Consider the following 27,430-nt stretch of genomic DNA (forward strand, 5'->3'; position numbering starts at 1 on the left):
GAGCATGTTGTGCGCCTGCGTGTATGCATACCTCGTTGCGTCTGTACACATGTGCCGTAGATTACTGCATATGAGGGAATCAGTCAGTATTAGCAAACCTAACCCAATGACACACTGCAGGGAAGTAATTTATTGAAGCAACCGCGGATTAGGTGGTGTTGCAGGTTGTAGGCTGTGGTGAAAAGGGGGCTTAATAATCATGTACATTTAGCGAGCCAGTCAAGAGAAACGCATGGTCATTTTACACAGCTTGACTTCCAAGGCGGTGACGTTGCATCATCAACCGCCTCGCCGTTCTCTAAAAGCGTCCGAATGGACGTCTGTGTAAAAGGGACAGCAGGTCCGCGGTGGTGTAGCGGTCTAAGCATCGGCTTTGGGTCGATGCAGTTGCCTACTGGGGATAGGGGTTCGCGCCCCGGTCTCGTCAGATCCGACTATGGCCGGATTCCATGAAGCAGCAATAATTGGCAACTGTCTTCTGGAGGGGGGCGGAGTCGGCTTGTGTTCGTCACATGAATGCGTCTTTGGGTGTGTGGGGGAAAAAGCAGTGGCGAGGCCTGAAGTCACCTTGTCATGGAAGTGGCGAGGCGTCACTTTCGAGATTGCCGGCCGGAGAATTGCAGCTGGCGAACGCGTGCAGTACGAGGGTGGGTGTTTGAACTAAAATGGGGATCGATTGGTCACTAAATTGGGAGAAATCAGAATTTTTTTTTGTTTTAAAAGGGACAGCCGATGCTGTTGTGTTACACGCCACGCCGCCTCTGTTTACGTAACACCAGCATGCTATGTAAAATATTATATTATAATATATATATATATATATATATATATATATATATATATATATATATATATATATATATATATATATATATATATATATATATATATATATGATGTATGTCTGTGATGGCCTGGCGGCCTGTCCAGGGTGTCTCCCCGCCTGCCGCCCAATGATTGCTGGAATAGGCTTCAGCATCCCCGCGACCTTGAGAGCAGGATAAGCGGCACAGATAATGGATGGATACACACACACACACACACACACACACACACACACACACACACACACACACACACACACACACACACACACACTGGGACGTCGCGCCATTGCGCGATCTCTGTGTAAAAAGACTGGAGTAATTGGGTCGTGCTCACAGTAATACCATAGGCTGCTGAGCTTCGCATCAGTTTGATATGTGCCGGTGCTTTTACAGTTTATGCTGCCTTGTCGAAAAATGCTACCGTAGCGCGAATCGAGATAGCAGTCTGATGCTAACTTCGCCGCCATGCATTCGCGGAACCGCCAAGTACCGCATCTCGACAGGTAGCACATATTGACGTAACACCGGCTAACTTGCAGCAAAGCCTGCAATTAGCAACAAACTGCGGCAAGAACTAATTCAAGCATCAGTTTGATTAAACAACGTCACGTTTTAAACCCAACGAGAACTTCTTGAAATTTCTTCCTTTAGTTCCATTCGCGCTTATTTTATTGCAGTTTGCCACAAGAGTAAAAGCTAAATCCTCTACCCAGGGGAAAGAAATGCTGTCAGTCAAATAAAACATTGACTCTATCTCATGATATTCAAAATGAGCGGGTATAGCAATTTCTAATACTATGAAGAAGAACAAATACAGACGTGATATATTTCACAAGCCATTTGTTCACTCCACTATGCGGTCTGTCATCTTATTTTTTGAATGTGCAGTTAAATGCCGCATAATTTTGCCACAAGGCTAGCTGTAATTCCTGAACTAAACTGAACTGACGCAATATTTAAAGGACCCATTTTATTTACAGGGTAGATGCAGGCTTTTGTTTTAAACCAGTGTCATATTTGACGTTGGTGAAATGCCGTCCTACGCCACCATTAATCTTTGCTTGCTTTTGGATGAAGGATTTAGATGTTCAACGCAGATTATGTTCTCCTGTGTGAAGACGAGTGTTATTTTTACACATGGACGAAGGCCTTTCTCTGTGTGACTCATACCCTCCACTGCCCCTCTCCTAGTGAGAACAACAAGCCATTCGTAATTCTTCATCAAGGGTGGTACAGGAAGTCAGTGTTAATGGGAATCATGCTTCTTAGTCAAAGGGGAAAACGCCTCTCCCTCTTTGTTGAGTTAAGGAAGGAAAACTGCAGCAATTATCCAAAACATCCTCCATTCAGTGACAAAATTTCAACTGCACCATTACAGTAACACTTGCTAAGGATAATGGAGTTGGGATTTCATTTAGAGCAAATTTGTTTTGACAAATTTGAACAACGCCCTGAGTCAAAGTCCTGTGTTGGTTAAAGGAGGAGGCAGTTTCTCTCCCAGTTATGTTTCGTACATGCAAAATGAATAACAATTCACTCAATCAACGAAGGACATTGCCAGACTGAAGAGTTTCATTCCAACTGTTAAAGCATGACCAGGGGGATTCGAAGGTCGATGCAACCCAAAAGTAAGACTAGGAGAGCAAAGAAAGCAACAAAAAAAGCAATTCACATCCTTTCAGTCCTCAGCCGACTGTCCAATCTGATATCACAATCAACTGTCTTTCACTTTGTTTGCGTAAGGGAGTTATGTTTACTGTCCACCCTAATCAACATCCACAAAGGCCCTGTTGTTTGTTCCTGTCTCAGAGACACGTTTAAGTTACATAACTGACCATCTAGACTGCAGATTGTGTCTAGTTCACATCTGTCCCATAAGGCAACATTGTGATTTCATCGAGTACCACTTTGTTGTTCCAGTTCAAAAAGAATAAGGTAAACAAATAAACAAAATTATGCACTCTACTCTTGATAAAGCTGCACACATTTGAATCATCACTTGAATGTATTAAGAAGAGGTTGGTGGTGAGCGAAGGCCAGTGAAGTGTCTAAAGTTGCCATTTTCAATGAGATTGTCTCTTTTAAAACGGCATCAATTCATTACATCAAAATGACCTAACATCCAATATGGGGTAACTGTATTAATGGAGCACCAAGAGTGGCTGATGGATTTCTACTTTTTTTTTGTTTGCCTGTCTACCTTATATAGAACTTAATATACTCCATCCAGCCATCCATTATCCAAACCACTTATCCTGCTCTCAGGGTCACGCGGATGCTGGAGCCTATCCCAGCAGTCATTGGGTGGCAGGCGGGGAGACACCCTGGACAGGCTGCCAGGCCATCACAGGGCGCCCACACACACACACACACACACACACACACACACACACACACACACACACACACACACACATTCATACCAAGGGACAATTTAGTATGGGCGATTCACCTGACCTACATGTCTTTTGACTGTGAGAGGAAACCGGAGCACCCGGAGGAAACCCACGCAGACACGGGGAGAACATGCAAACTCCACACAGAGGATGACCCAATAATAAACTCCAGGGGCCTCAAAGATCAGTTCCCCCTCTATGGCAAAAATGAACAAGCTTGACAAGCTGGGCATTTTCACATTTCAGACCATACAGTAAATCAAAGAAAGAATCAAGAAAGTCGAGTACATATATTTTTGTGTCAAAGAAGGTTGAATCAGTTCATCTGGATACAACGTTTATTGACGAATACGTTTCACCATCAATAAATGTTGTATTCAGACGAACTGATTCAACCTTCTTTGATTTCTTACCTGGATTACTGAGCATGCATCAAGATGTTTTTTTATGATTACTTGGGATTATATAAGCCGAAGCCTGCTGTGAATGGAAATGTGCAATGTAAACTGTAGCTGAACCTGTGCTAAAAGATAACACAACACAGCAGATGGTTCACAGTGGATATGAAAATGTTCTTGACTGCAAAAAGTTCACTGTCGAAGTGGCATCAGCCTCAGTCATCTCGCCTCTACCACCTCTGTCACTTTTCCCTTCAGTTTGCTCGCGCCAATAGCTACTTAATCATTACCAGGTCATCTGAGAGGTAATGTTAAATGACCTCTGCAAACGTTTTATTTTTAAGGTCAGCTGCATGTTGTCCTCTTGGGCTTCAGATGTGGTTAATATTACCTGGTTCCACAGTTAAAACGGATATTGTCGCCTCCAGGAGTGTGTGTGTGTGTGTGTGTGTGTGTGTGTGTGTGTGTGTGTGTGTGTGTGTGTGTGTGTGTGTGTGTGTGTGTGTGTGTGTGTGTGTGTGTGTGTGTGTGTAAACCAACTGTGATTTGTCTGGCTAGTATTTCATTGGATTTGTAGCTTCACTGCCGAGGCATTGACCAAACATCTGCCAGTGCTTTTCTAGCAGCCGTTGGGATGATATGGGAGACAGAGTACCCCATTCCTACCGTGACCCCCAAACATAGCCACGCGAGAGGAAGAAATATATATTCAGTCTGTGAGCCTATGCAGCAGCGGGCTGTAGGCACTGTTAAAGGCAGGCGATACAATACACATGGCTACCTTGTCTCTTAGCTGTTGGGACATGCGCCTAAATCACTGATGCAATTTCCACACTCTCTGGGAAACGTGCCACGCCTGTCTTTGATAAATGGTGTAGACAGGTTCTGCATTTTTTAAACCCCTTCGCTATGACACAGAAGAAAATCTTGTATATTCTGGCCAATACCCTGGGAGTTCTGAAACTTGGGAATGTGGGAAAACGTTCAACTCCGTTTGTTGCCATTTTTAACATCTCATCAGAGTAAACAGCAAAGGTTCGTGATTTCCTTCTCAGCCGCTTGATTTAACTTGCTGAGGATGCCTCGTTTTTTTCCACAAAGAGAGCGACATGAGTCTGTGAAGCAAGTGGTCTGGTCCTTGAGTGGGGAAGGGGGGACATGTTCTTGCCGGAGTAACTAACCGACTGAATACATCCAAATATCTCTCATCTATTTCTCTCTGGGTTTGAACTGATTCCAGGTGCCTGCACACTGGACACTGCACACTGGAAATACCTCTGTGTATTAAGTGTCTGGCTGAATTTATACCTTGTAAAATACCACATAGTGTTTGCATGGGGCTTATAAAACAGCAGATAAATGGACTAACATGAAAAGTCCAAGGTCTGGATCTGCGTTGTTGGGTCTTCATGTGCAAAAGTGTGTGCAGTGGAACGTTTTTGTTTTTTTTTCCTTTTAACTAAATCTTGAAGAAAGTGCAGCGATTTCCATCACAAGTCTAACGCGTGGGAGACTCTCCAAGCCTGCACGGCATGTGAATGTAGGTTTGTAAGAGGGACCTGTACACTGGTATGTGGAAAGATTTCCTGGAATCTGCTAGGGAATTGCTTGAAACCGCTACACAGCAGCCTGATTTATTTTTCCTCCATGTCATTACCTCCCCTGGGCTATGTATAAAATAGACAATGGTGAACCCACTCTCCCTGGAGGAGGGATGGGGTCAGCATATCCAAGTCTCAGGGACTGCCATTGCAGTTCATTACAGACTCTCTCAACGTGTTGATGTGTGATCAGGAATGCAGATGGTCTTAACCATTCAGAATTAAAACAAAGACGGTTTTATTTGTCAGGCCAGTGGCTCAGTCTTTGTCTGAAAAGATTTTGTATGTGACTACGCCACCAGGTCTAAAGGTATGTTTCCTTTGAAAAAAAATCCCTGTCCATTTTTTTTTTCTGTCTGAGAAATTCCAGGGTTTTTGTTCTTTTTTTCTTCTTCTTCTTCTCGTCTATGTGATGGCCAGTGATGAGCTCAAACTATGGGAAGTATTTGCGGTTCCTTAATTGGAAGCAGACCACAGTCACTTTTCCTCTTCTCTGTGAGCACATGCTGAGTCTTTATTTATTTATTTATTGTAAATTCAACCTTCCAGGATGGTACTGTTTAGATCAGGGGTGTCAAACTCCAGGCCTCGAGGGCCGCAGTGTCTGCAGGTATTTGTTGCAACCATGCACTACACCACCTGATTAAACTAGTTCCTTTCCCTCCTTGATCCGGGATTGACACCCCTGGTTTAGATCAAGGGTCAGTTTTACGAAGAACAGCCGGTCATATTTTGAATAAGTAGGGGATAAACTACAAAGAAAAGCTGAAGGAAGTTAAAGAAGTGGAGAAATAAAGACATAGACCCAAGACATGGTCACTTATCCATAGGCCTTATGACTACTTTAAGCTATAGATAGATAGATAGATAGATAGATAGATAGATAGATAGATAGATAGATAGATAGATAGATAGATAGATAGATAGATAGATAGATAGATAGATAGATAGATAGATAGATAGATAGATAGATAGATAGATAGATAGATAGATAGATAGATAGATAGATAGATAGATAGATAGATAGATAGATAGATAGATAGACAGACAGACAGACAGACAGACAGACTGATAGATAGACTGATAGATTACTGTTGACAGTGATCAAAGTAGATATCGCGAGTGACTGATTACCTGCAATACCTCTTGTAATACCAGGAATTATCGGATTATAAAGAGCATTACCGGGATGCTTTACACATGTAAAATCAGTGTTACAGTATATAGCATATGGTTAGGGATGGTGATAGAGGTAGTTTACTAAAGTTTAAAAGGAAAATGTGCTTCATGAAATCTAGAAATTTTCTTCATGAAACTGAATTAAAAACATGTTTCTGGCTGATGATAAAACTTTTCAGATCACAGCTCATTTGTCTGAAGCCATTTAACTTCACATTTTTGAGGATTAAGGAGTAAAGTGGTGGAAAGAAATCAATAATTTTCAGTTAAATCCCTGGATTACCTGTAAACGAGGCTAAATGAGGTTTTCTGAAATTAATGACATTTTGTGAAAAACACTTTTCCCCAAAGCTGTCTTGGACTAAGTCAAGTCCTTCTTGGCTTGGAAAGCATTATATCCTAATATCAATGAATAAATTGTTCAGTGAGCATAGGATCAAATAACAAAGATGAGGTCACTACATGAAAGTGTGTGAGTGTGTGTGAAAGTGAGAGAGAGAGAGACAGTGAGTGAGTGAGTGAGTGAGTGAGTGAGTGAGTGAGTGAGAGAGAGACAGAGAGAAAGAGAGAGAGTGATTGAGTGAGTGAGAGCGAGAGAGAGACAGATAGAGTGAGTGAGTTTGTGAGTGAGAAAAAGAGAGACAGATAGAGAGTGAGTAAGTGAGACAGATAGTGTGTGTGAGAGAAAGAGACAGATAGAGAGTGAGTGAGAGACAGAGCGTGAGAGCTAGTGAGTGAGTGAGTGAGTGAGTGAGTGAGTGAGTGAGTGAGCAAGAGAGCGAGTGAGCGAGAGAGAGAGAGAGAGAGAGAGAGAGAGAGAGAGAGAGCGAGCGAGCGAGCTGGGAATAATATATATATTCGGCAGTATTACACCCAAACCGTAGTATGGTCCATAAAACACAGCATAGCAACAAACTGGACCAATCTAGCCTTTTTAACACAATGTTCTTGGAAGGAATTCAAATTGACTAGACTAAATATTCCTTTTATATTTTCACATAAATAAACAGATGCAGAATGTATCATTCCTTTGTCCTGAGTATTTATCCTGTTTGTGCTTTCCCTGCCGACCTCCTGAATGTTTGAAAATGAAATTAACGGACAACAGCTGTTGAATGGTAACAGGGCTCAAGTTATAAAAACAAAACAAAACAAAAAGAAGTTTAGTTTGGCATATTGTACGACATCAGACATTTTTTATCAAACTAATTCAACAGAAACAAGGAAATAAACGTCCATATTTCACCTCTGACCTCTCCCATGCTCCTCGGTGATAAATCAGGACATGAGCAGGGGTCCTGGGATTTGTTTGGATGAATAATAGGATGCTGTCTACTCAGTCTGCCAGCCTTTCTGAGGCGAAGCCAATTCCTGACTTTGGAAACTATGGCGCAAGGCACAACCATCCCCAAACACACACACACATATGCACACACGCACATGCACACACACACTTTGTATACATGCATATATGCACACACAAGCCAAGACAGCATGAGAGCTCAACAAGCACATACATCTCCACTTTTACAGCTACTCCCTGACCCTGAGTCAGTTTCTTGACTTGAACCAGATGGACTTTGGGGTATTATCAGTTACAGGCTTACTTTACCTTTGTCTGCACAGAGTTTAAATGTCTCTCAGAACTAGTTGTCTCTCTCTTTTAGTGCAAACTAAATTTAAGAAGTGGTGAAACAAAGAACCCTTTGCTGAGAGACTGACCTGGTGAATCGAAATGTGCTGGCACAAATCCCTGGGATTACTTGTGAAAAGTTGGATGTGAAAGAGGAAAAGGAAGCGATTCCCTCTCTATAACTATTTGAGCATTGAGCAAGCCACTGAACCTCAGTTTCTCAGGCCCGGAGTTGCTTGTATGGTAGCCAGGGTGCACTACTTTGCGCAGAAGGAGCTACTCGTCATTGCATTTCTACGGTGAGCAGATTTACATTCAGCAGATTCAGGTGGAGAGACTGTGTATGGAAGATCCCTGCGTACAGCCATGACAAAAATGGATCGAATGGACCAGAATTCAAATTCAATACTCAAGACCTTCTCATTGTGCTTGGGCCAAGTAATCTCAAGTGTAGGGAACTGCAAATTAATATACCCACAAAAGCTAGACAGACAGACTGATAGACATACAGATAGACAGATAGACAGATAGATAGATAGATAGATAGATAGATAGATAGATAGATAGATAGATAGATAGATAGATAGATAGATAGATAGATAGATAGATAGATAGATAGATAGATAGATAGATAGATAGATAGATAGATAGATAGATAGATAGATAGATAGATAGATAGACAGATAGACAGACAGACAGACAGACAGACAGACAGACAGACAGACAGACAGACAGACAGATAGATAGATAGATAGATAGATAGATAGATAGATAGATAGATAGATAGATAGATAGATAGATAGATAGATAGATAGATAGATAGATAGATAGATAGATAGATAGATAGATAGATAGATAGATAGAAGTCCACAATGACCTCTTCTTTAGCACATAAACTATGGGTGATGTCATCCAAAAATGCGTGCACATACCAAAGCCAACAAATGCTGGTGGTTGATTACAGGGCTACTATAATAAAATACTATAATAAATACCAAAATAATAAAATTCCATAATAAAACCCATCTGGTGGTAACAAAATCAAACACTGTTTCACCAAACATACGTTTTGATAGATCTGTCCTAAGACGAATGAGACTAGAGAAAGTAGGTGCAAGCCAAGCAAGCCAGTGCAGGAGAAGCCGTGTGAATCAGTGTGACTTTGGTCCTCTCATCCTGGCAGGGGAGCAGGATGGTTAATGGTAAAGTCAGCATGTTCCTAAACAGAGCCACATGTCTTTGGGCAAAATCCAATCAATCCTATGCTATAGGCTCAGTCTCAGCCCTGGGGGTGCACAGGGTCTTTTTCAAAAATGTTAAAGGAATAAGGCCAATGTAAAGCAGAGCTTTACAACCAGGTCTAACCAGTCACACCCAAAGAATGCCACTAATAAATTATCATCAAACACTTGCACGGAGATGATTCAGTCTTCAGAACAGTAACACTTTATTAAAGAAGGGATTTTTTCTCCCTTTTTTTGCATTCGCTTGTTTCCCCTTTAAGATTAAAGCATTTCAGGAACAAGAACCTCAAGAAGTAGCTTTTCATACTCGCCATTAAATGACGCCAATGACCTTTTGCGTCTGTATTTCACTCGTACGTGGAAGTAAAACTCAAATGTACACCAAGCAGCCACCAGCAGCTCTGCCTGAGTGGCCTTGTTTCAGGTTGCTTCTGAGGAATCCCCGATACAAGTTCTGCAGAAACGAAATACAGCTGGAAGATGAAAGACAAAAAAATTCCTACAAAGGCCGTGATTTCAACTTGTGATGCAGCTTTATATTCAGCTTTTTTTTGGGGTTAATTATCCTAACAATGTGTCTTGAACTGGATCAACACTGTCAGAAACTAAGAAACTGGCCCCATATAATCTAAGAGATTAGAAACTAAACGGTAAGTGTAAATAAACAACATCTGTGAAAGTATTCCTGCTTTCCAAAGTGGAAATGCCACAACTGCCTGCATGCACGTGTACTTGATAGGATTCAAAATTTGGCCAGTATGGTTTAGAGAGCTAGGGATGGGGAACATTATCAAACAACCAAATACTAATGGAAAGGCTGGAGGTCTGTGACTTTGTTAAGTGGTTTAGCCCTGCGGATGAGTGCGGTAAGACATTCAGTAGATTATCAAATCCGAACCCCTGGCTCGTTCTGCTGCATTGAGCATTGCTTTCGATTTAAATATAAATTGATTTGTTCTTTTTAACCTTTGCTAAGAACCTCTGAAAATACAGGTTGCTGCAGGCATTTGACTGATTTAAGACAATGCTTGCAATTGTCTGCACAGACTCCTGCTTGAACCTCTTGTACGTCTTTCTATTGCAGCGAATTCGGGGGGCAACGCAACCACAGAAACTGCCGCGGCCGGGAGGCGAACCCGTGTCGCCCGCACCGCAGGAGACATCGCTAACCGCTTGACTAAAGGGTCAGACCCGCGAGCCAGCGGCCAGCGTGTCTTCTTATCCATGCACGTTACACTATTCCCCCAAAACCATACAGACTATTAATTCCCGTCTCTTTCTAATAACGTCATGTCATGCTGGCTATCAGCGGCGCAGCCAGGACTCTCGTGCATGTCCCCCAGGGAAGGATTTTTCTCAAAATGTGACTATCAAAGGGGCGTCCGGGTAGCCTAGCAGTCTATTCCGTTGCCTACGGGGATTGCCGGTTCAAATCCCCGTGTTACCTCTTGCTTGGTCCAGCGGCGCAGGACTCCCGTGCGTGCCCCTCCACCTCCTCCAGGGCAGGAATTTTCTCAAAATGTGAACATCCCCGCGACCCTGAGAGCAGGATAAGCGGTTAAGATAATGGATGGATGGATGGATGTGAATATCAAAGGGGCGTCCGGGTAGCCTAGCGGTCTATTCCGTCCCCTACGGGGATTGCCGGTTCGAATCCCCGTGTTACCTCTTGCTTGGTGTCCTGGTCCAGCGACACGGCGCTGTCCTGGTCGCTGCACTAGCGCCTCCTCTGGTTGGTCGGGGCGCCTGTTCGGGGGGGGGGGCGTGATCTTCCCACGCGCTAGTCCCCCTGGCGAAACTCCTCACTGTCAGGTGAAAAGAAGCGTCTGGTGACTCCACATGTATCGGTGGAAGCATGTTAGTCTGGTCAGTTAAGGGCAAATATGGGGTCAAGGCTGCAAAAAGTCATTCACATTTGAGCCAATGTTTTTCTGTTAATTTAGGGTCCAATAAAGAAAAAAATGCAAGGAGCCCAAAATTTTAGGTGGGGGAAGTCTCTGAAATGGCCACGCCCACTTTTTAGGCCTGGAAATCAGTATCTCGGCTCCTGAATGTCGCAGAGAGCTGATCATGGGCTCAAAAGAAGCAGAAGCACCACATTTATATAAGCATTATGAACAAACATATACCCCAAAACCTTTACTTTTTCAGGTATTTACAAAAAACTAATTTTCACTGGTCACATACATGGCCACGCCCACTTTTTAGCCCTGGGACTATATCTCAGGCTCAGCTCTCGGAGGTTGCCCCGAGTTGATATTGGGCTCAAAAGATGTGGAAATAACTATTTATATTAGTGCTCTGAACAAATATACTGTATGCCCTAAAACCTTCACGTTTTGAGCTATTCATGAACATGTTCTTTTTTCCATTGAATTGATCAGCAGCATGCAATCGACTTTAGCCAAATCTGTGCAAGAAGGCTATACAGTTTGTTTGAGTAAAAGTGTTACATCTACTCATGGAGTGCTAGTATTCAAGTTGACTCTTTGTTATAAGAGGAGGAACCCAGTAACCACCAAAGAAACAAAGCAAACCATGTGAGGTCCAAAAAAATCTTTATTTTAACCTCACACATCCCATCAGACTGGATTCAAACACTTGCTGAGGCACTTGCAATAAATGAGACATTTCATCCCTCTGCCAGCACAAGAACATGAGGTACACTTATTAGATCTGCAACTACACACCCCTGTTACTTGAGACAATGTATCTCTTGTGGAAACTGTGCTCCACTTGACGAAGAGTTCCTCTCCTTCGGTAGTCCAACCCCATTCAATGACAGGGGGACAAGGGAGTTGTAGCAGGCTGTTTCCCCACAGCCATCCTGCCTGGAATGTAGCTCTCAACAGATACTGTAGAAGCGCATCCTGACTTGGGGGTAGGTCTCTCAGCTCATCATTAACTGAGTGCTTGAACAGCTGGAATCTGAGCTCATCTATACTGACACAGTTGTACAGTCCAGTCTTGTTGTACCAGCTCATTACCCAGGGCTCAATAACTTCCATGCTTTCCTTAACTGTCTCGATACTAGGGCAGCAACTTAGTCCTCTCAAAGCAGCAGTGAGTTCTGTGGACTTACTGTGGTTTATCCAGGCTTTGTATTGAGCAGTCTTTGAGTGGCCAAAGAAGGCGCTCACAGAATCACAGCCACTAAAAGAATGGAACACAGGCATGGCATCGGCCACATCTCCACCAAGCTTCTTGTGTGCTTCTGTGATTGAGTAGAATTGGCGTTTGCCAGGAACTGCAAAGTCAACTATAAGTTGCAAGTCATTACATACTGATAGGAACTGTGTAGTGAACCCTAGTAGGATGACTACCACATCGGAGTCGACTGTTCTAACTGTAACTGACTTGATCCCCTTGTTTAGCATGTGCATCACATGGCAAACAATGCGGTTGTCAGCCTCCTCAAGCATATCTATGCTGTCATAAAGCTGGATCTCGAAGCTTTCGCCGAAGTTTGCAAGCACCTTTCTGCCGTAGGTGATGCTGAACTCCTTGTCCCAGTTCCACGCTTGTGCCTTAGCAATCCTGGCGAACATTAGATTCAGGGCTACTTTGTTGTCTACATTAGACAGAAAAGCTTCAAAGAATTGCTTAGATTCTGGCATGGTGTCATTCTCACTGAAAGCCATCTGTGAACTACCTGCTGATCCCCGGTTCTTCCTAGTCGCAGTCTTGATACTCATATTCTGGTAGAGGTCAGCCACAATGTCAATACGATTGGCTTTCTTCTCATGACCGATCCTGGCAATGCTGTTCAACACTTTGATTACAAAGTCTTGGAATGTCATGCCTTTGGTGAGAGACTTTGCCATGATTCGTACTTGCACAGACAAATCTATCACAAGTCCTTCTGAGGATGTAGATTGAACTTGTACACCGATGTCCTTAAGAATTTGAGACTTTTGGCTATGATAAATATCTCCATCCTTTGTTGACAAGGCGTCGGGTAAACCTGAAATTGAAATGAATAGTTAAGCTAAGTGTAACTCTTGGGCTTACTGTCAAATCAATTAACTTGAATGTGAAATTGAATCAATGAATATCACTGTATTAAAAATCTGGTAAGACTTAAGTAACATCTAAAATATTTGAATAACTGACTTTATATCAATTAGTTTCACCTGTGAATTCACCACCAAATAACTTCCTTGTCTCTTCTTCTCTTGATCTGCAGGCCTCCTTCAGCTTTGCAAAGGTTCCTTTGGGTGGCTTGATTGCAGGGCTAGCGAGTTGGACTTTTGCACATGAACTTGGGAGTTTCAGGGCATTTCGTGAGATGGTTGCATTGACATCCTTCTTACTTAATACAATTCGCTCCTGCACAAACTGGTCATGCTGAGTTTTGCCGACTGTAAAGACAAAACTGGAGTCTTTACTTATGACATCTGGGAAGGGAATGGATGAGTTCAACCTCATGAACTGAGCTTCATCGAACGGGTTGGTAAGGATACCCTGGTACACCTTGAGTGTGTGGCTTGAAAATGTTTCCTTGAAGGAATCCAGCATTTCTTTGTGCCCGTGTGATGGATCTTGACCTTCGACCTCATCTAGGTAGCGCTGGATTTCGGGTAGCGCAAGTTCGAGTTTCCTGAAGAACTCTTGATCTTCCCGATTGATGATATCGACATATCCAGTGTCAGACTTGATGACCTTTATGTTATGTTCCTGCTTTTGATCACATGCAATCTTTGAGAATGGGTTGTCTCTGGTGTTTACTGTGAAAGAGCCTGAAAGAAATTCCTTGAACAAGTATGGGTGTCTCCATTTGAGCTCTTTGAGATCCTGAAGAAACACTGATGCCCATCTGGCATAGTGTGTATGATCAAGTGCAAAGAAAAGAGGAATGAGCTGCTCAAGTGCACTGATCATCATGATGAAGTTTGCCTCTCGAAAGGATCTTATGAAGATAAGAACCTTCTTGATTGTGTCAACAACATTGTTCCAGTAGTGAAACATGGGGCTGTTTTCATTGGCCACCCAGTTACTCCAAGTCAAACTGTTGTCCTCTAGACGTTTTGCCTGAAATGCTTCATCTCTCTTCTTGGCCAGCACCACAGCCAGGAGTTGAATACAGTATCTAGCCTTTTTTATGGAATTCACATCGCAGACAGCAGTTGTCAGACCTGTGATATTCAGATTAGCTGAGGTTAAGATGGTATCAAGGCCAGTTCCTTTTATCAACTGCCCAACACAGACAAGAGAAACCTTCTCAAGGTGCAGCCCACCCATGAACGCGAAGTATGAATGAGAAAACTCTTCCCCCATGGCCCACTGTATCATTTTCTTGATGGCATAAAGGGGCTGATCGGATCCACCCACTGCAACCTGGCCTGGGTTAAGATATCTTGTGTATGATACTGCTATTCTCATGACATGGAGCTGAAGACAACTAAGATATTTTCTAAACTCATGATTCGTGTGTGTATTGTGCTTCATGCTTTATAACATAGGCAGCGAATGAGATTCATGTCAAATATAGCTTTTTACAACCTTCAGGAGCTGATACGTGAAACGTGACCAGTAAAAATTAGTTTTCTTAAAATATCTGAAAAAGTAAAGGTTTTGGGGTATATGTTTGTTCATAATGCTTATATAAATGTGGTGCTTCTGCTTCTTTTGAGCCCATGATCAGCTCTCTGCGACATTCAGGAGCCGAGATACTGATTTCCAGGCCTAAGAAGTGGGCGTGGCCATTTCAGAGACTTCCCCCACCTAAAATTTTGGGCTCCTTGCATTTTTTTCTTTATTGGACTCTAAATTAACAGAAAAACATAGGCTCAAATGTGAATGACTTTTTGCAGCCATTTTGCCTTAACTGACTAGACTATGTAGTAGCCTGCAGCCCTCCCCGGATCGGTAGAGGGGGTGGAGCAGCGCCCAGGACGGCTTGGAAAATATGGTAATTGGCCAAGTACAATTAAGGAGAAAAGGGGGGAAAATCCAAAATAATAATAATAATAACAATAATAATAATCTGCAGGAGTTACAAGATCAAGACGACTGAGAAGTGGTACGAACATCAGCCTAAAACGGTCACTGAAAACAATGATGTCGCCATCCTCTGGGACATGTCCATCCACACTGACAGACAGATAAAAGCCAACAAGCCCGACATCGTTATCAAGCACAGGAAGCAAAGGCGGTGCATGCTCATTGACATGGCAATACCATCCGAAAAAAACACCTCAGTGAAAGTCACAGAGAAGCTGACCAAGTTCAAAGGCCTGGGGATTGAAATCAACAGGATGTGGGGAAGGAAAACCGAAACAACACCAGTGGTCATCGGAGCTCTAGGACTCATGAAGAAGGGAATGGAAAAGTTCACCAACCGTATCCCAGGAAACATCAACATCAGTGCAGTCCAGAAGATCACCCTACTCGGAACAGCCCACATATTACGACGAGTACTGTCAATCAATGACATCTGCCCTATAGTGCCTCAGGCCCATCGTTTGGACCCGGCTCTACAGGATGTAAAACAGGAAACGTGAAAGAAATAATAATAATAATGTAATGAATATCAGAACAGGCCCTCCAGAGGAGATCACCACTCTCCCAAGAGTGTTATTACATGTTTTTGCTAAGACGTAGAATCTGGATATTACATTAGAAATCCATTAATTTTTTTTATCCTGTTTCAATGTTATATCCTTCTGTCACTCCAATGTGTGACTAGGGTTATTTCTTTGTCTCTTCTCCCATGTATGTGAATGGTGTGATGTGAGTCTCCCCTGTGTATATGTGTCTTCCTACCAGGTTTACATGGTGATGGTGGTTGCGTGGCTCAGGTCCTAGGCTGCTCTGGTGGCATCTGGACACTGATTGGCATCCCCCTCATCATATTCTTCATATATCTTATAATTCCATTATATTTCTGTTATCATCTTTCAATTTTGTATTCTGTACGTTGTGTAAACACAACATCCATTGCACGTTGTCCGTCTTGGCAGAGAGATCCCTCCTCTGTTACTGTCCCCGAGGTTTCTTCCTATTTTTACTCTCTGTTAAAGGTTTTTTTTTTTTTTTAGGGCTATACAAATAAAATTGACTTGACTTGACTTTGGGAAGAAAATTGGTTAGGAAGTAGTGACCATTGCCAGCTGTACCATGGCTGTAATAGCTACCTGGTTATTTATCAGTCATTTACTGAGTTAAATATCTTTCACAGAACAGATGTGGATGTGTTGGGGGGTCCTGCTGCTGTTTAAAACAGCTCCAATGGGCAGCATGGTGGCCCAGTGGTTAGCGCTGTTGCCTCACAGCAAGAACGTCCTCGGTTCGAACCCCAGGCCGTCCCAGGTCTTTTCTGTGTGGAGTATGCATGTTCTCCCCATGTCTGCATGGGTTTCCTCCGGGTGCTGCAGTTTCCTTCCACCATCAAAAAGACATGCATGTTAGTCAATACTCCTGCCTGTGCCCCTAAGCAAGGCAATAGAAAGAAGAAGTAGAGTTGGTCCCCGGGCGCTGCAGCTGCCCACTGCTCCTAACAATGCGGCTTTCATGTTGTCATGTTTCTGTTTATAAAAGACAGGTGTAAAAAACTATCAGGCACTCATGTTCTCTGCCAAACCACAATGGTAATAATACATTTAAACATGTGGTCTGCCACCGGGTAGTGCTAATATGTCTTTCCCATTTTTCTGTGTGAATGCTTTACACATGCCAGAACAGGTGATTGACATTTGAAAACAAAAAACAAAACATGTTTGTGAGTGACACCGGCGGTGCATTTGGTGAAGTACTGATTTTCAGTCACGTTGAGAGGTTTTGGTAAACTGAACATTGAGCGATATCTACATGCCACGTGCTCATGAATTATTTCTCTATCAACCAACACTTGTGGCAAACTATGTACAATACAATCCCAGTTGGTCAGAGGCAGCAGTAAAATAGAAGGAAGTTAACATTTCCACGGTGTATCCTTGAGTCATTAATTAGGTTAAACCGGCAACTGTTTTATGCCTCTGGGTCATTCCGGTCTGCCACAATGTACTTTCCACCATTCAAAGCTAATTGTGTTTTGAGATAGCGTTACAATGTACAAGCCATTTCAGTCAAATGAACAATATGGCTACCACACACCAATCAACTAGAACTAAGGAGTGTGCATGGCTAATGACAATACGGTGGCCAAGCGGTTAGCGCTGTTGCCTCACTGCAAGAAGGCCCTGGGTTCAAACCCCAGGCCCGTTGTGTGTGGAGTTTACATGTTCTCCCTGTGTCTGTGTGAGTTTCCTCCGGGTGCTCCTGTTTCCTCCCACCATCAGAAAGACATGCATGTTAGGTTTGGTACTCCTGTCTGTGACCCTGACCAAGGCAATAGGAGGAAATAACTGGAGTTGGTCCCCAGGTACTGCACAGCGGCTGCCCACTGCTCCTAGCTACACAGCTAGGATGGGTTAAATGCAGAGAGTACATTTCATTTGTATGAATGTATAACATGACTAATAAAGAAGATTCTATTCTATCAACATTTGAGAAGGAGTTTTTACCATGTCTGTGTGAAACTTGGACACAACGTTCATGATGATACAGCAAGTGGTTCAAAATTATCCAATGGGGCAACCAGAGCCGAGAGTTTATAGATCACAATTTGGTCTAGCGGGTGCAAGAGGATGTCCTGTCTACTCTTGTGTAAAGTGTCAACACAAGATTTCTACAATACAACAGAATTATTCAACGATTCAGTCCAGAATCTACAACCCAAATGATTATGAGACCATGGGAAAACTGCCAGAATTAGGAAGGGCACTTTTATTCTGTGTGGTACAGTTTACTGGCATTGTTCCCTTGTTTGACACTGGGCCTTTAAAGATAATCATGGGTTTTTTTCTAAGGTGTGGTTCAATATGTTTACTATCTTTCACCCAAAAATGTTTTTGATGTAACCCAATCCACAAATAGTTACTTTCTCAAGCCTATGCAAATATGTGAGATGACTTTCCATTGCTTACGTTTACGTTCGATGAAAATCAAACCCTTTTACTTTTGTATCACAGCTGGCCGAAGTTGTAACCTCCCCCTTGCTTGAATGATGATTCACTAGGTTGTTGTTCACTGATGAGAATACGTTTATTTATTGGATTTTTCCCTTTATCTCCCCAATTGTATCTGGCCAATTATCCCACTCTTCCGAGCTGTCCTGGTCACTGCTCCACCCACTCCGCTGATCCAGGGAGGGCTGCAGACTACCACATGCCTCCTCCAATACATGTGGAGTCGCCAGCTGCTTCTTTTCACCTGACAGTGAGGAGTTTCGCCAGGGGGACGTAGCGCATGGGAGGATCATGCTATTCCCCCCAGTCCCCCCCCCCTCCTGAACAGGCACCTTGACTGACCAGCAGCGCTAGGGCAGTGACCAGGACACATACCCACATGAAGCTTTCCACCCGCAGACATGGCAAATTGTGTCTGTAGGGACATCCGACCAAGCCGGAGATAACACGGGGATTCGAGCTGGCGATCCCCATGTTGGTAGGCAACGGAATGGACCGCTACGCTACCCAGACGCCTAATATGTTTGTTTTAGCCACACAAAATGTAAAGATGTACTCCCACCCTCTGCTTTCAGGATGATTATTGTGGAGGACATTTTAACGCTCAACTCTGTCGTCTTGTTATTCACTTAAAGTGCTCATTGGCACCATTCATTTTTCCTATCAGTGCCCAATAAAGCTACTGGTCAAACCAATGTCTTCTACTTGCTGGTTTTATTAAGCAGATTAAATGTTTTTTTTTCTTCTCAACTAGTTCTCTAGTTTGAAAAGGTACAAAAGAAACTGCAAAAACAAACACATACTTTGAAATTTCTCACATTGACATTTAGACCTCCAGAACATATATTACAAAAGTGGTAAACTGCTGAAATCTTTTTTTTTTTACAACACACAAGTTAGAATGGATAATATCAAATATCTTAGACTCTATCCTTATTTTCCCTCTCTCCATTCAGCTCTATATTCTTCTCAGAAATGTATTTTGAACATTCTTCATTCAACTGTTAAAAAGGTATATATACATTGCTTTATTCCCAAATGTGTTTTTCATTAAAAACTCGCAGCTCACTGAAAAAAAAAAAGATTGAAGAGGGGTTTTCATCCAAAGCATTAAAACAACACACCCCTCTGCAATGGGACAGTCATGGTCAACAAGATATTTTTTTGTCCAAACAATTACTGGGGGAAATGTCTCAAGCCTCCCTACCCTAAAAACAAGCGTAGGCCTCAGGAAACACTGTACCAGTGGCCAGAAGTGGTTAAACATATCGTCCAAAAGATGCACTTAGGCATAGTGCACAATGCTAGGTATATCATCTGTATTCAGCTGGTTTCCAAGTCATGAGTTTCATGGAAGTTTAATTGTCTTTTAAAGTCCTGCAAGCTATGTTGTTAACATTTCTGTCCAGTATGTTTTGACAGGCTGCTCTAAAACTTGTCTGGGATAAAATTGAAACAGAACTTTTCCCTTTTGCTCCCCTATTTAACATCCAGCCCTATGCTCATCAGTGGCAATAAGAAACCTTGTATGTGATGTTTGGGAAAACATATCAAATTATTTTACAATATTTTTGTTCTTAAACAAAAATGTACTGGCAGGGAGAGACTTACCGCATGCAAGTCTCTCCCTGCCAGTACATAGCCTCTCCAACAGCAAGCCCTATGTAGTGCCTCCTCGTGGCGACACACGGTAACTGGGTACACCTTGGACCCTGGCTTAACTACAAGGGACGCGAAGGTGGTCTGGCCCCTAGACGTGTGGTACGCAGGCCCACCGGTGTGTGGATATTCCCTGATGCCCACGAACCAGCCCCCAGCTATGGGTTAAATAGTGCCACTGTCTAGTGGATACCTCAGGAGAGGACTAGGCTACGAGAGTAAACCCCTACAGAAAATCAAGGTCCACAGTGTTGTGGGTTTTTTTTTCTTGCCCTTTTGTATGTGTTTAAGTAGGAGAGTACTGCTGGCGTCATGTGTGGCTGTCGCTTCTCCTTCTCGTAGCCCCCCCTTCCCACCTACCCCTGTATGTTTGTGTTATGTTTATCTGTTGTATTGTTTCACCCCGCTTATTGTAAAGCGACTTTGAGTGTTACAAAAGCGCTATATAAGTTTAATTTATTATTATTATTATTATTATTATACTGAATAACAGCCAACCTGTCATTGTCCAGTGGGTCTGAGGCCCTTTCCTGATCTGGCAAGGGAAAACTAACGAGGTCATTTTTCTTTTCCTTTTTTTTTGTTTTTTGTTTTTTTAATCAAATATGACAGATTGACATGAAGAGAAAGCAATATGATGTTTAGTACCACTAGTCCATTCCATTATAAACAGTACAACATGTACTGTGGCGGTGATGTCAGCACTGTGATAGGAGTTGTACTAGGGTCGGTCTGTGCTGTCCTCTGCTGGGCTGGCTGCTGTGGCTTCATCGTTGCTGCTGTCCACCTCCTGCTCCATTGGGCTGTCCTCCTCCAGCTGCTGACTGGTGTAGTTGGTTATCTCCAGGAAGCCGCTGGGCTCCACAACCACGTTGGACTGACTTGAGTCAGGCAAAATGGAGTACTGAGGGATCACCTGCATAAAAAAATACAGATACTAGATGAGGGAATGTGTACGGAGTGTCTCTTGTCCAGGGTAGGGATTCCAGTTATTTCACTTTCAGGTAGGCTAATCAGATACGTCTGTTTTTTTTTTTGTTTTTTTTCTGGATGCAGACAACAAGCAGTTCTCATTATAAAAAGTATGTAGAGCACACTTTCTGTGTGATTTTGTGCAAAGTGTTATCAAAACTACACACACTTTTAAATAGATCTATATCACTGTACAGTCTATTTCATTCATTACAAAGATTTTTGCAGCTTATAGAATATTTTGAGTACCAAGAGAGGAATTGTGGTATTGCTTGAGAGCAAAGAGAGTAGCAGAAAATTAAATCAGCATAATTCAGGACATGTACAGGGACTGTAAGACCGTAGTTCGCTGTGCAGTGGGAACAACAAGTGAGTCTGAGGTAAAGGTAGGACTGCATCAAGGATTGGCGTTGAGCCCTTTCCTGTTTGTGATACTGATGGGCAGCCTCACAGAACATCTTAAGCAACAGCCACCATGGAGCATGATGTTTTCTGATGACATCATGCTAGCAAATGAGGACAAGGAAAGGTTGGAGAGAGATCTTGAAGATTGGAGAGACGTGCTACAGATTAGAGGACTAAAGATTAGCAGAACAAAGACTGAGTACTTGCGTATAAATAAGCAAGTAGAGAGTCCAAGATTGACCTTAGGAGGAGATGTCCCAGAAGTTAATGAATTCAAGTACTTAGGGTTGACAATACAGACAGAAGGCAGTGGTAAGAAGGAAATCAAGAAAAGGACACAATCTGGGTGGAAGGTAAAAGGTGATAGGTAGCTGGAGTACTTTGTGACAAAATAATGCTATTGAGGGTAAAGGGCAAGGTATACAAATCAATGGTTAGGCCTGCCATGCTCTTTGGCATGGAAGCAGTGGTAACAACAGAGAGGCTAGAATCTACATTACAGGTAGCAGAGATGAACATGCTGCATTGGTTTTTGGCAGTGACTAGAAAAGACCAGAAGAGAAATGGAGAAGTGAGAGCTACGTTCAAGATCAGAGGAATGGATGAGAAGTAGAGAGAGACAATATTGAGATGGTTTGGACATGTACAGAGAGCAGGCATAGACTACATAGGAAAGAAGGCATTGGACCTGGAAATACCTGGCAAAAAAAAAAAAAGAAAGAAAAGGTGTAGAGACCAGATAGATGAGGACATGAGGAGGGTTGGACTGTGGGAAAGGGGTGCGTCAAGACAGAAAGTTATGGAGGACAAAAATCCGCTATGGTAGGGTCCGCAGTGGTGTAGCGGTCTAAGCATCGGCTTTGTGTCGATGCAGTTGCCCACTGGGGACCGGGGTTCGCGCCTCGGTCTAGTCAGATCCGACTATGGCCGGATTCAATGAAGCAGCAAGAATTGGCAATGCTGTCTTCGGGAGGGGGGCGGAGTCAGCTTGTGTTCATCACATGAATGCGTCTCTGTATGTGTCAGAAAAAGCAGTGGTTCGGCCTGGATTCGCCTTGTCACGAAAGTGGCGAGACGTCTCCTTCGAGACTGCCGGCCGGAGAGATGCAGTTAGCGAACGCATGCAGTACGAGGGTGGGTGTTTGAATTACAATAGGGAGCAATTGGCCGTAAATTGGGAGAAAAAGGGAAAAATCAGAAATAAATTTTTTTTAAAAAAAATCCGCAATGGCGACCTGAGAAACGGGGAACAAGCCAAAAGAGGAAGACTACAGTTCTATTTTCTTCATTATAAACATTAATTTGTGATTTGATAGAAAAATAGATATAGATAGATTATGCAATGTTTTAAATTTATTGTGTAAGTGATGGAATAAAAAAATGTTTAAATGATTTAATAATTCAGAGGAGTAATGGGAAAAAATGCGAAAAAGGTCAATAGCGGTAGGGGTATTTTGTGAAGGCACCAAATGCTCCACCAGTTGTCTTTCATGGTTCACTTGCTTGAAGTTAGTGCCAGATCAAGAAATGGGGGGGGGGGGGGGACAATACGACACCATAAAAAGCAATTACAGTTAGTAGCCCACCTCTATGACATCCAAGTCTTCCTTGTTTCTCTGAGCTGTAAGGCCTTGCATGCGACTGAACTGACCATGTTGGGGTTTGATGTGGGAATGATGCACAGAGGTCCCGGAGCTGCTGATGAACTGGCCAGAGCCAAGTGTCCCGGATACTGCCTGGACTCCAACCTCCAGGGCTTTTCCCAGGGAGCCACAGTCACTGGAGGAATCTACCACCATAGGCTCAGTGCTGGGGTCGATCTCCGCCTCCATCATGGAGATCTTGAGGATGTCCGACACGGAAGGCTTGTTGCTGGAGGGCCCTGAGCTAGACTCAGGAATCAGCTTGGCGGTGGCCTCTCCACTGCTGAAAGCTGGGGCTGAATGGTGGGCACTGCCAAAGGTGATCTTGGTAACAGTGGCACTCTGTGTGATGATTGGCTGCTGTATTAAAGAAATTCAAGTGGAGGTTTGGCTACTGGAAATTCAAAGAACTTGGGTAGTCATAGCACCCCATACAGTGGTGATTAATTTATTAATGCTTCATGTACTTTCAAACATGAACAGACTCATGAAAGTAAAATTAAATTATTTAGGCAATGCAGTAGACTTTTAGGACATCACAGCACACATAGTTACCTGGCTTGAGGCAATCTTTTCTGTGCTGATAGGGTGGTGAGCCTGTAGTGGAGGTGGCTGGGACATTGGTGTGTGGATGGGCCTGTGGTGGGATGTGGGTGCTTGCTGGAGTTTAGGGAGCTGGGGTGTCAACAGGGGCTTCGTTGGTGTACTTGGGGTGGCAACTTTCCCCCCTACCTGGCCTGATGCAGATGAGGGTCGCTCCTTGGGGCTCTGACTTGGGGCCTGGGGCTTGGGCTGAGACGGCTCTAATAGTTTAGGGAGCTTTTTCGTCAGCGAATGGGTTGTGGAAAAGGAGGAAGAGGAGGGGGAGGGGGAGGGGGAGGAGGGTGGCTGGCTTGTCTGGGGTTTGCTCTGCAGTTGTGGCAGTGGAAGCTGGGTGGAGGTGGACCCATGCCGATTTTGCTCTGGCTCCAGTTGGGTCTGGGGTTTGGGAGTTGTGGTGTGAGTTGCTTGCTTTGGGGGGTCCACGGCAGTTTGACTTGAGCGATAAAACAAGCCTGTTTGGGGGTCCAAGGTGTCACCTTCCAGCTCCCCTGCCTCCAAGATGGTCTCCACTTTGCCATGGCTGTCAGATGGCTGATACATGAACAAGAAAGACTGCTTAATATTATCAGTTAGACTTGAGAAGCTCAGTCTAGTATATCTATATTTGTGTGCTTCATTTGGAACCTGTGTTGACTCCATTAAACAACCCATTACAATGGTAAATTAAACAGCTGTTTTAGCATGGTATTTCAGACTAATTGAATCAAATTGAGAGCAAGTGAGTAACATGACTATAACTAAAAAACATAGCCAACACTGATCACTGACTATAACTAAACCCAAGGGCACTCTTTTTCTAATCAAAATCGCAAAGTAAAATTGAATAGCAAAGAATGTATGGAAATAAACAAAAATATCTTTTTGTATTTTCTGTATTTTAAAGTGACATTTGGGCTACTCTGATCAATCGATGAGTAATATTTTGTTTTCTCTAATATTTTATATGCAATAACAATAATAATTAATAAAAGTAAGTAGTAAACTCAAAACACTGACAATTTTCAAATAAGATCAACAAAAATGTTTGTTCTAAGCCACACTAAAACTTATACAAAAGCCTCTTTAGAATGCCCGATGTGCAAGAATCTTAACATATTATATTTATGAAACCAATAGGTGTACCCAGCTTATTACCACAGCTGCATCATTATTATTGTCATGGTTCTTCAAAATTTTGATGTGCAGTGTTTGTGCCGTAGTTCACTTGGGGTCCAAAAATGTCCAGAAAGGCTTCAGCGTTATATCACAAGAACCCTGTCATGGTGATATATTTTGTCATTGCTAGTTATCTCATTAAGTGTTTGGTCTCACCATCTGGCTGAGGTGTGAAGTCAGAGCTGCTGAGGAGGTGGGAATAGCTTTGGCTACCAGGGTCACCTGGCTATTGCTTTTGTAAGCCTTCCCCTGCTGCTGGCTGGAAGACATGACCACATCCTCCTCATTAGGGGGCAACCCAACTCTGCTGGCCTTACCTGTGCAAGGAAAAACCTTGTCAGGTCATTCTATTTAGAAAAAATTATATAATAAGGGCTGGCTGATATGGAGTTTTCAACTATGAATTATGGAGTATATACTATATTGTCGCACAGACACTAGGTGATGGGCGTGTAGCTCTGCTAATTAAACTTTTTGCACATTAAACAAACTATGTGTGAAATACAGCAGTAGCATAAAAATTTAGATATTTCATTATTGCAATACAGGGCTGTCCCGGATACCATTTTTTGGGCCTTGGTATTCGACAGCAAATATTTGAAAGTATTCAAACTTTTGCTACCACGAAGCTTATATGCTCATGTTTGCTGTTATGCTGTTATTAATTATGTCTTTATCACATGCTATCATTACGCTGTTATTGTAATTAATTATTATGCTATTGAGACAAAAGGCAAAACGGACTTCACCATAGTAACCCATTGTCCTGTTCGGTTTTTTTTGTTTTGTTTATTTTTGCCATCCTGCAGCTCCATCGCGCAGTTGGGGGGTGGGTGGGGGGTGGGGGGGAATACCGAGTCTGGTGTCGATTACCATGCCAACAATTGAAAGCTTCGAAGCATTCGGGTCAGCCCTATCAGAATATTTACTGTATTTCATTAGAAATGATAACTGTTGTAAACACATTTTCCAGAAAAAGATTTCTTTTCCAATTTAGAATTTTCAGTAAGAATTTTTTAAAACAAACAAAAACGGACTTTGAATAAAAATGTACAGTACATAAATCCTCAGCCAACAATGAATAAATGCAAGCTTGTGAATGGAAAGATAAATTAATATGTTACAATTTCATTTAGCAGATGTTACAGTTTCATTTAGCAGATGCTTTCATCCAGAGCAATGTACATCTGAGAGTTAATACAACACAAGCAAGGCTCTAGTCAGGAGACAACAATGTAAGCAAGTGCTAAAAAACTAGGTTCAAGTTCAATAGGACATAGGTGTCAACTGGAAGTGCACAAAGGCAATGCATAGGGTGCACACGCGCGTGCACGCACGCACGCACGCACACACACACACCCATATATATCCATCCATCCAGCCATCCATTATCCGAACCGCTTATCCTGCTCTCAGGGTCGCGGGGATGCTGGAGCCTATTCCAGTAGTCATGGGGGGGCGGCGGCGGGGAGACACCCTGGACAGGCCGCCAGACCATCACAGGGCCGACACACACACACCCATCATACCTAGGGACAATTTTTTAGTACGGCCAATTCACCTGACTTACATGTATTTGGACTGTGGGAGGAAACCGGAGCCACCAGAGGAAACCCACGCAGACACGGGGAGAACATGCAAACTCCACGCAGACGAAGACCCGGGATGACCCACCAAGGTTGGACTACCCCGGGGCTCGAATCCAGGACCTTCTTGCTATGAAGCGACTGTGCTAACCACTGCGCCACCGTGCCGCATATATATACACACACACACACACACACACACACATACACATATATATGTATATATATAATATGAAAAGATTATAAAATATATGGTAAGCAAAAGGGCTTTTCAGGTTTCTGGATCGTGGGAGACTTTGTGAACCATGACATTTTATTTCATGCAACAAATTCGAGATACGTAAAAGATATCTCGACGTAAATGCCACGAGTTAAGCAATTATCAATAATGATTAACAGATACTGATATAACACGCAAAGCAAATGGAATTTGCACATGGAAAGTAGGGGAACATGCCTTTCCCTTTAGCTCAACCAGCAGTGACTTCCAAATGGATATTGATCAAATTTGTGCAAATATTGATGGTCATTTTTGTGAGAACATTATTATCATACATCACAGTGGCAGAGGTGCTGTTATTTATTTTTTTAGATTTTTTTTTTGCACTTACGCCTTTATTTGATAGCAATAGAGAGAGACAGGAAAGGCAGGGAGAGAGAGGGGATGACATGCAGCAAAGGGCCTGGGCCGGAGTCGAACCCTGGCTGCTGCGGTAAAGACTGAGCCTTATGTGGTACACGCTCTACCTGGTGAGCCACCAGGGCACCCCAGAGGCTCTGTTAACATACATATTGTAAATCATGCAAACAGCCCACCAATGGACGCAGTGCAACAGGCCCAATCAAAAAAGGGAAATGGTCTGCTTCATTCACACAACTGTCTCTTTCTTCCCATGATGGCCCTGTGTTCGCTGATTTCTTTTATAGATCTACTGCAGGACAATGTGGACAAAATTTACAAAAGGAGTGGAAAAACAAATATGTGGTTCACCAAATAAGTCACCTGATCCACAAAGATGGAAAACACCCTTTTAAGTTTCATTATGAAAATATGTTAATGATGATTTTAAAGACATGCATATGTTTATTCTAAATTACAATGCATTTTTGGGGGGTTCACT

The 27,430-nt window shown here is 42.9% G+C and overlaps 1 protein-coding gene across 1 annotated transcript in view; it reads right to left on the minus strand.

The window, feature by feature from the left end:
- Positions 1 to 18,990: 18,990 nt before the first annotated feature.
- emsy (EMSY transcriptional repressor, BRCA2 interacting) overlaps positions 18,991 to 27,430 on the minus strand; it is a 34,168-nt gene continuing 25,728 nt past the window's right edge. The window contains exons 17-20 of the mRNA XM_056285005.1: positions 24,880 to 25,040; positions 23,521 to 24,099; positions 22,909 to 23,325; positions 18,991 to 20,861 (exon numbers count right to left, since the gene is read on the minus strand). Coding sequence (XP_056140980.1) covers positions 20,667 to 20,861; positions 22,909 to 23,325; positions 23,521 to 24,099; positions 24,880 to 25,040 — 1,352 coding nt within the window. The 3' untranslated portion in view covers positions 18,991 to 20,666. The remainder of the gene's footprint in view (positions 20,862 to 22,908; positions 23,326 to 23,520; positions 24,100 to 24,879; positions 25,041 to 27,430) is intronic.

Source organism: Lampris incognitus, chromosome 8, assembly GCF_029633865.1.
Source record: "Lampris incognitus isolate fLamInc1 chromosome 8, fLamInc1.hap2, whole genome shotgun sequence".
Lineage (NCBI taxonomy): Eukaryota > Metazoa > Chordata > Actinopteri > Lampriformes > Lampridae > Lampris > Lampris incognitus.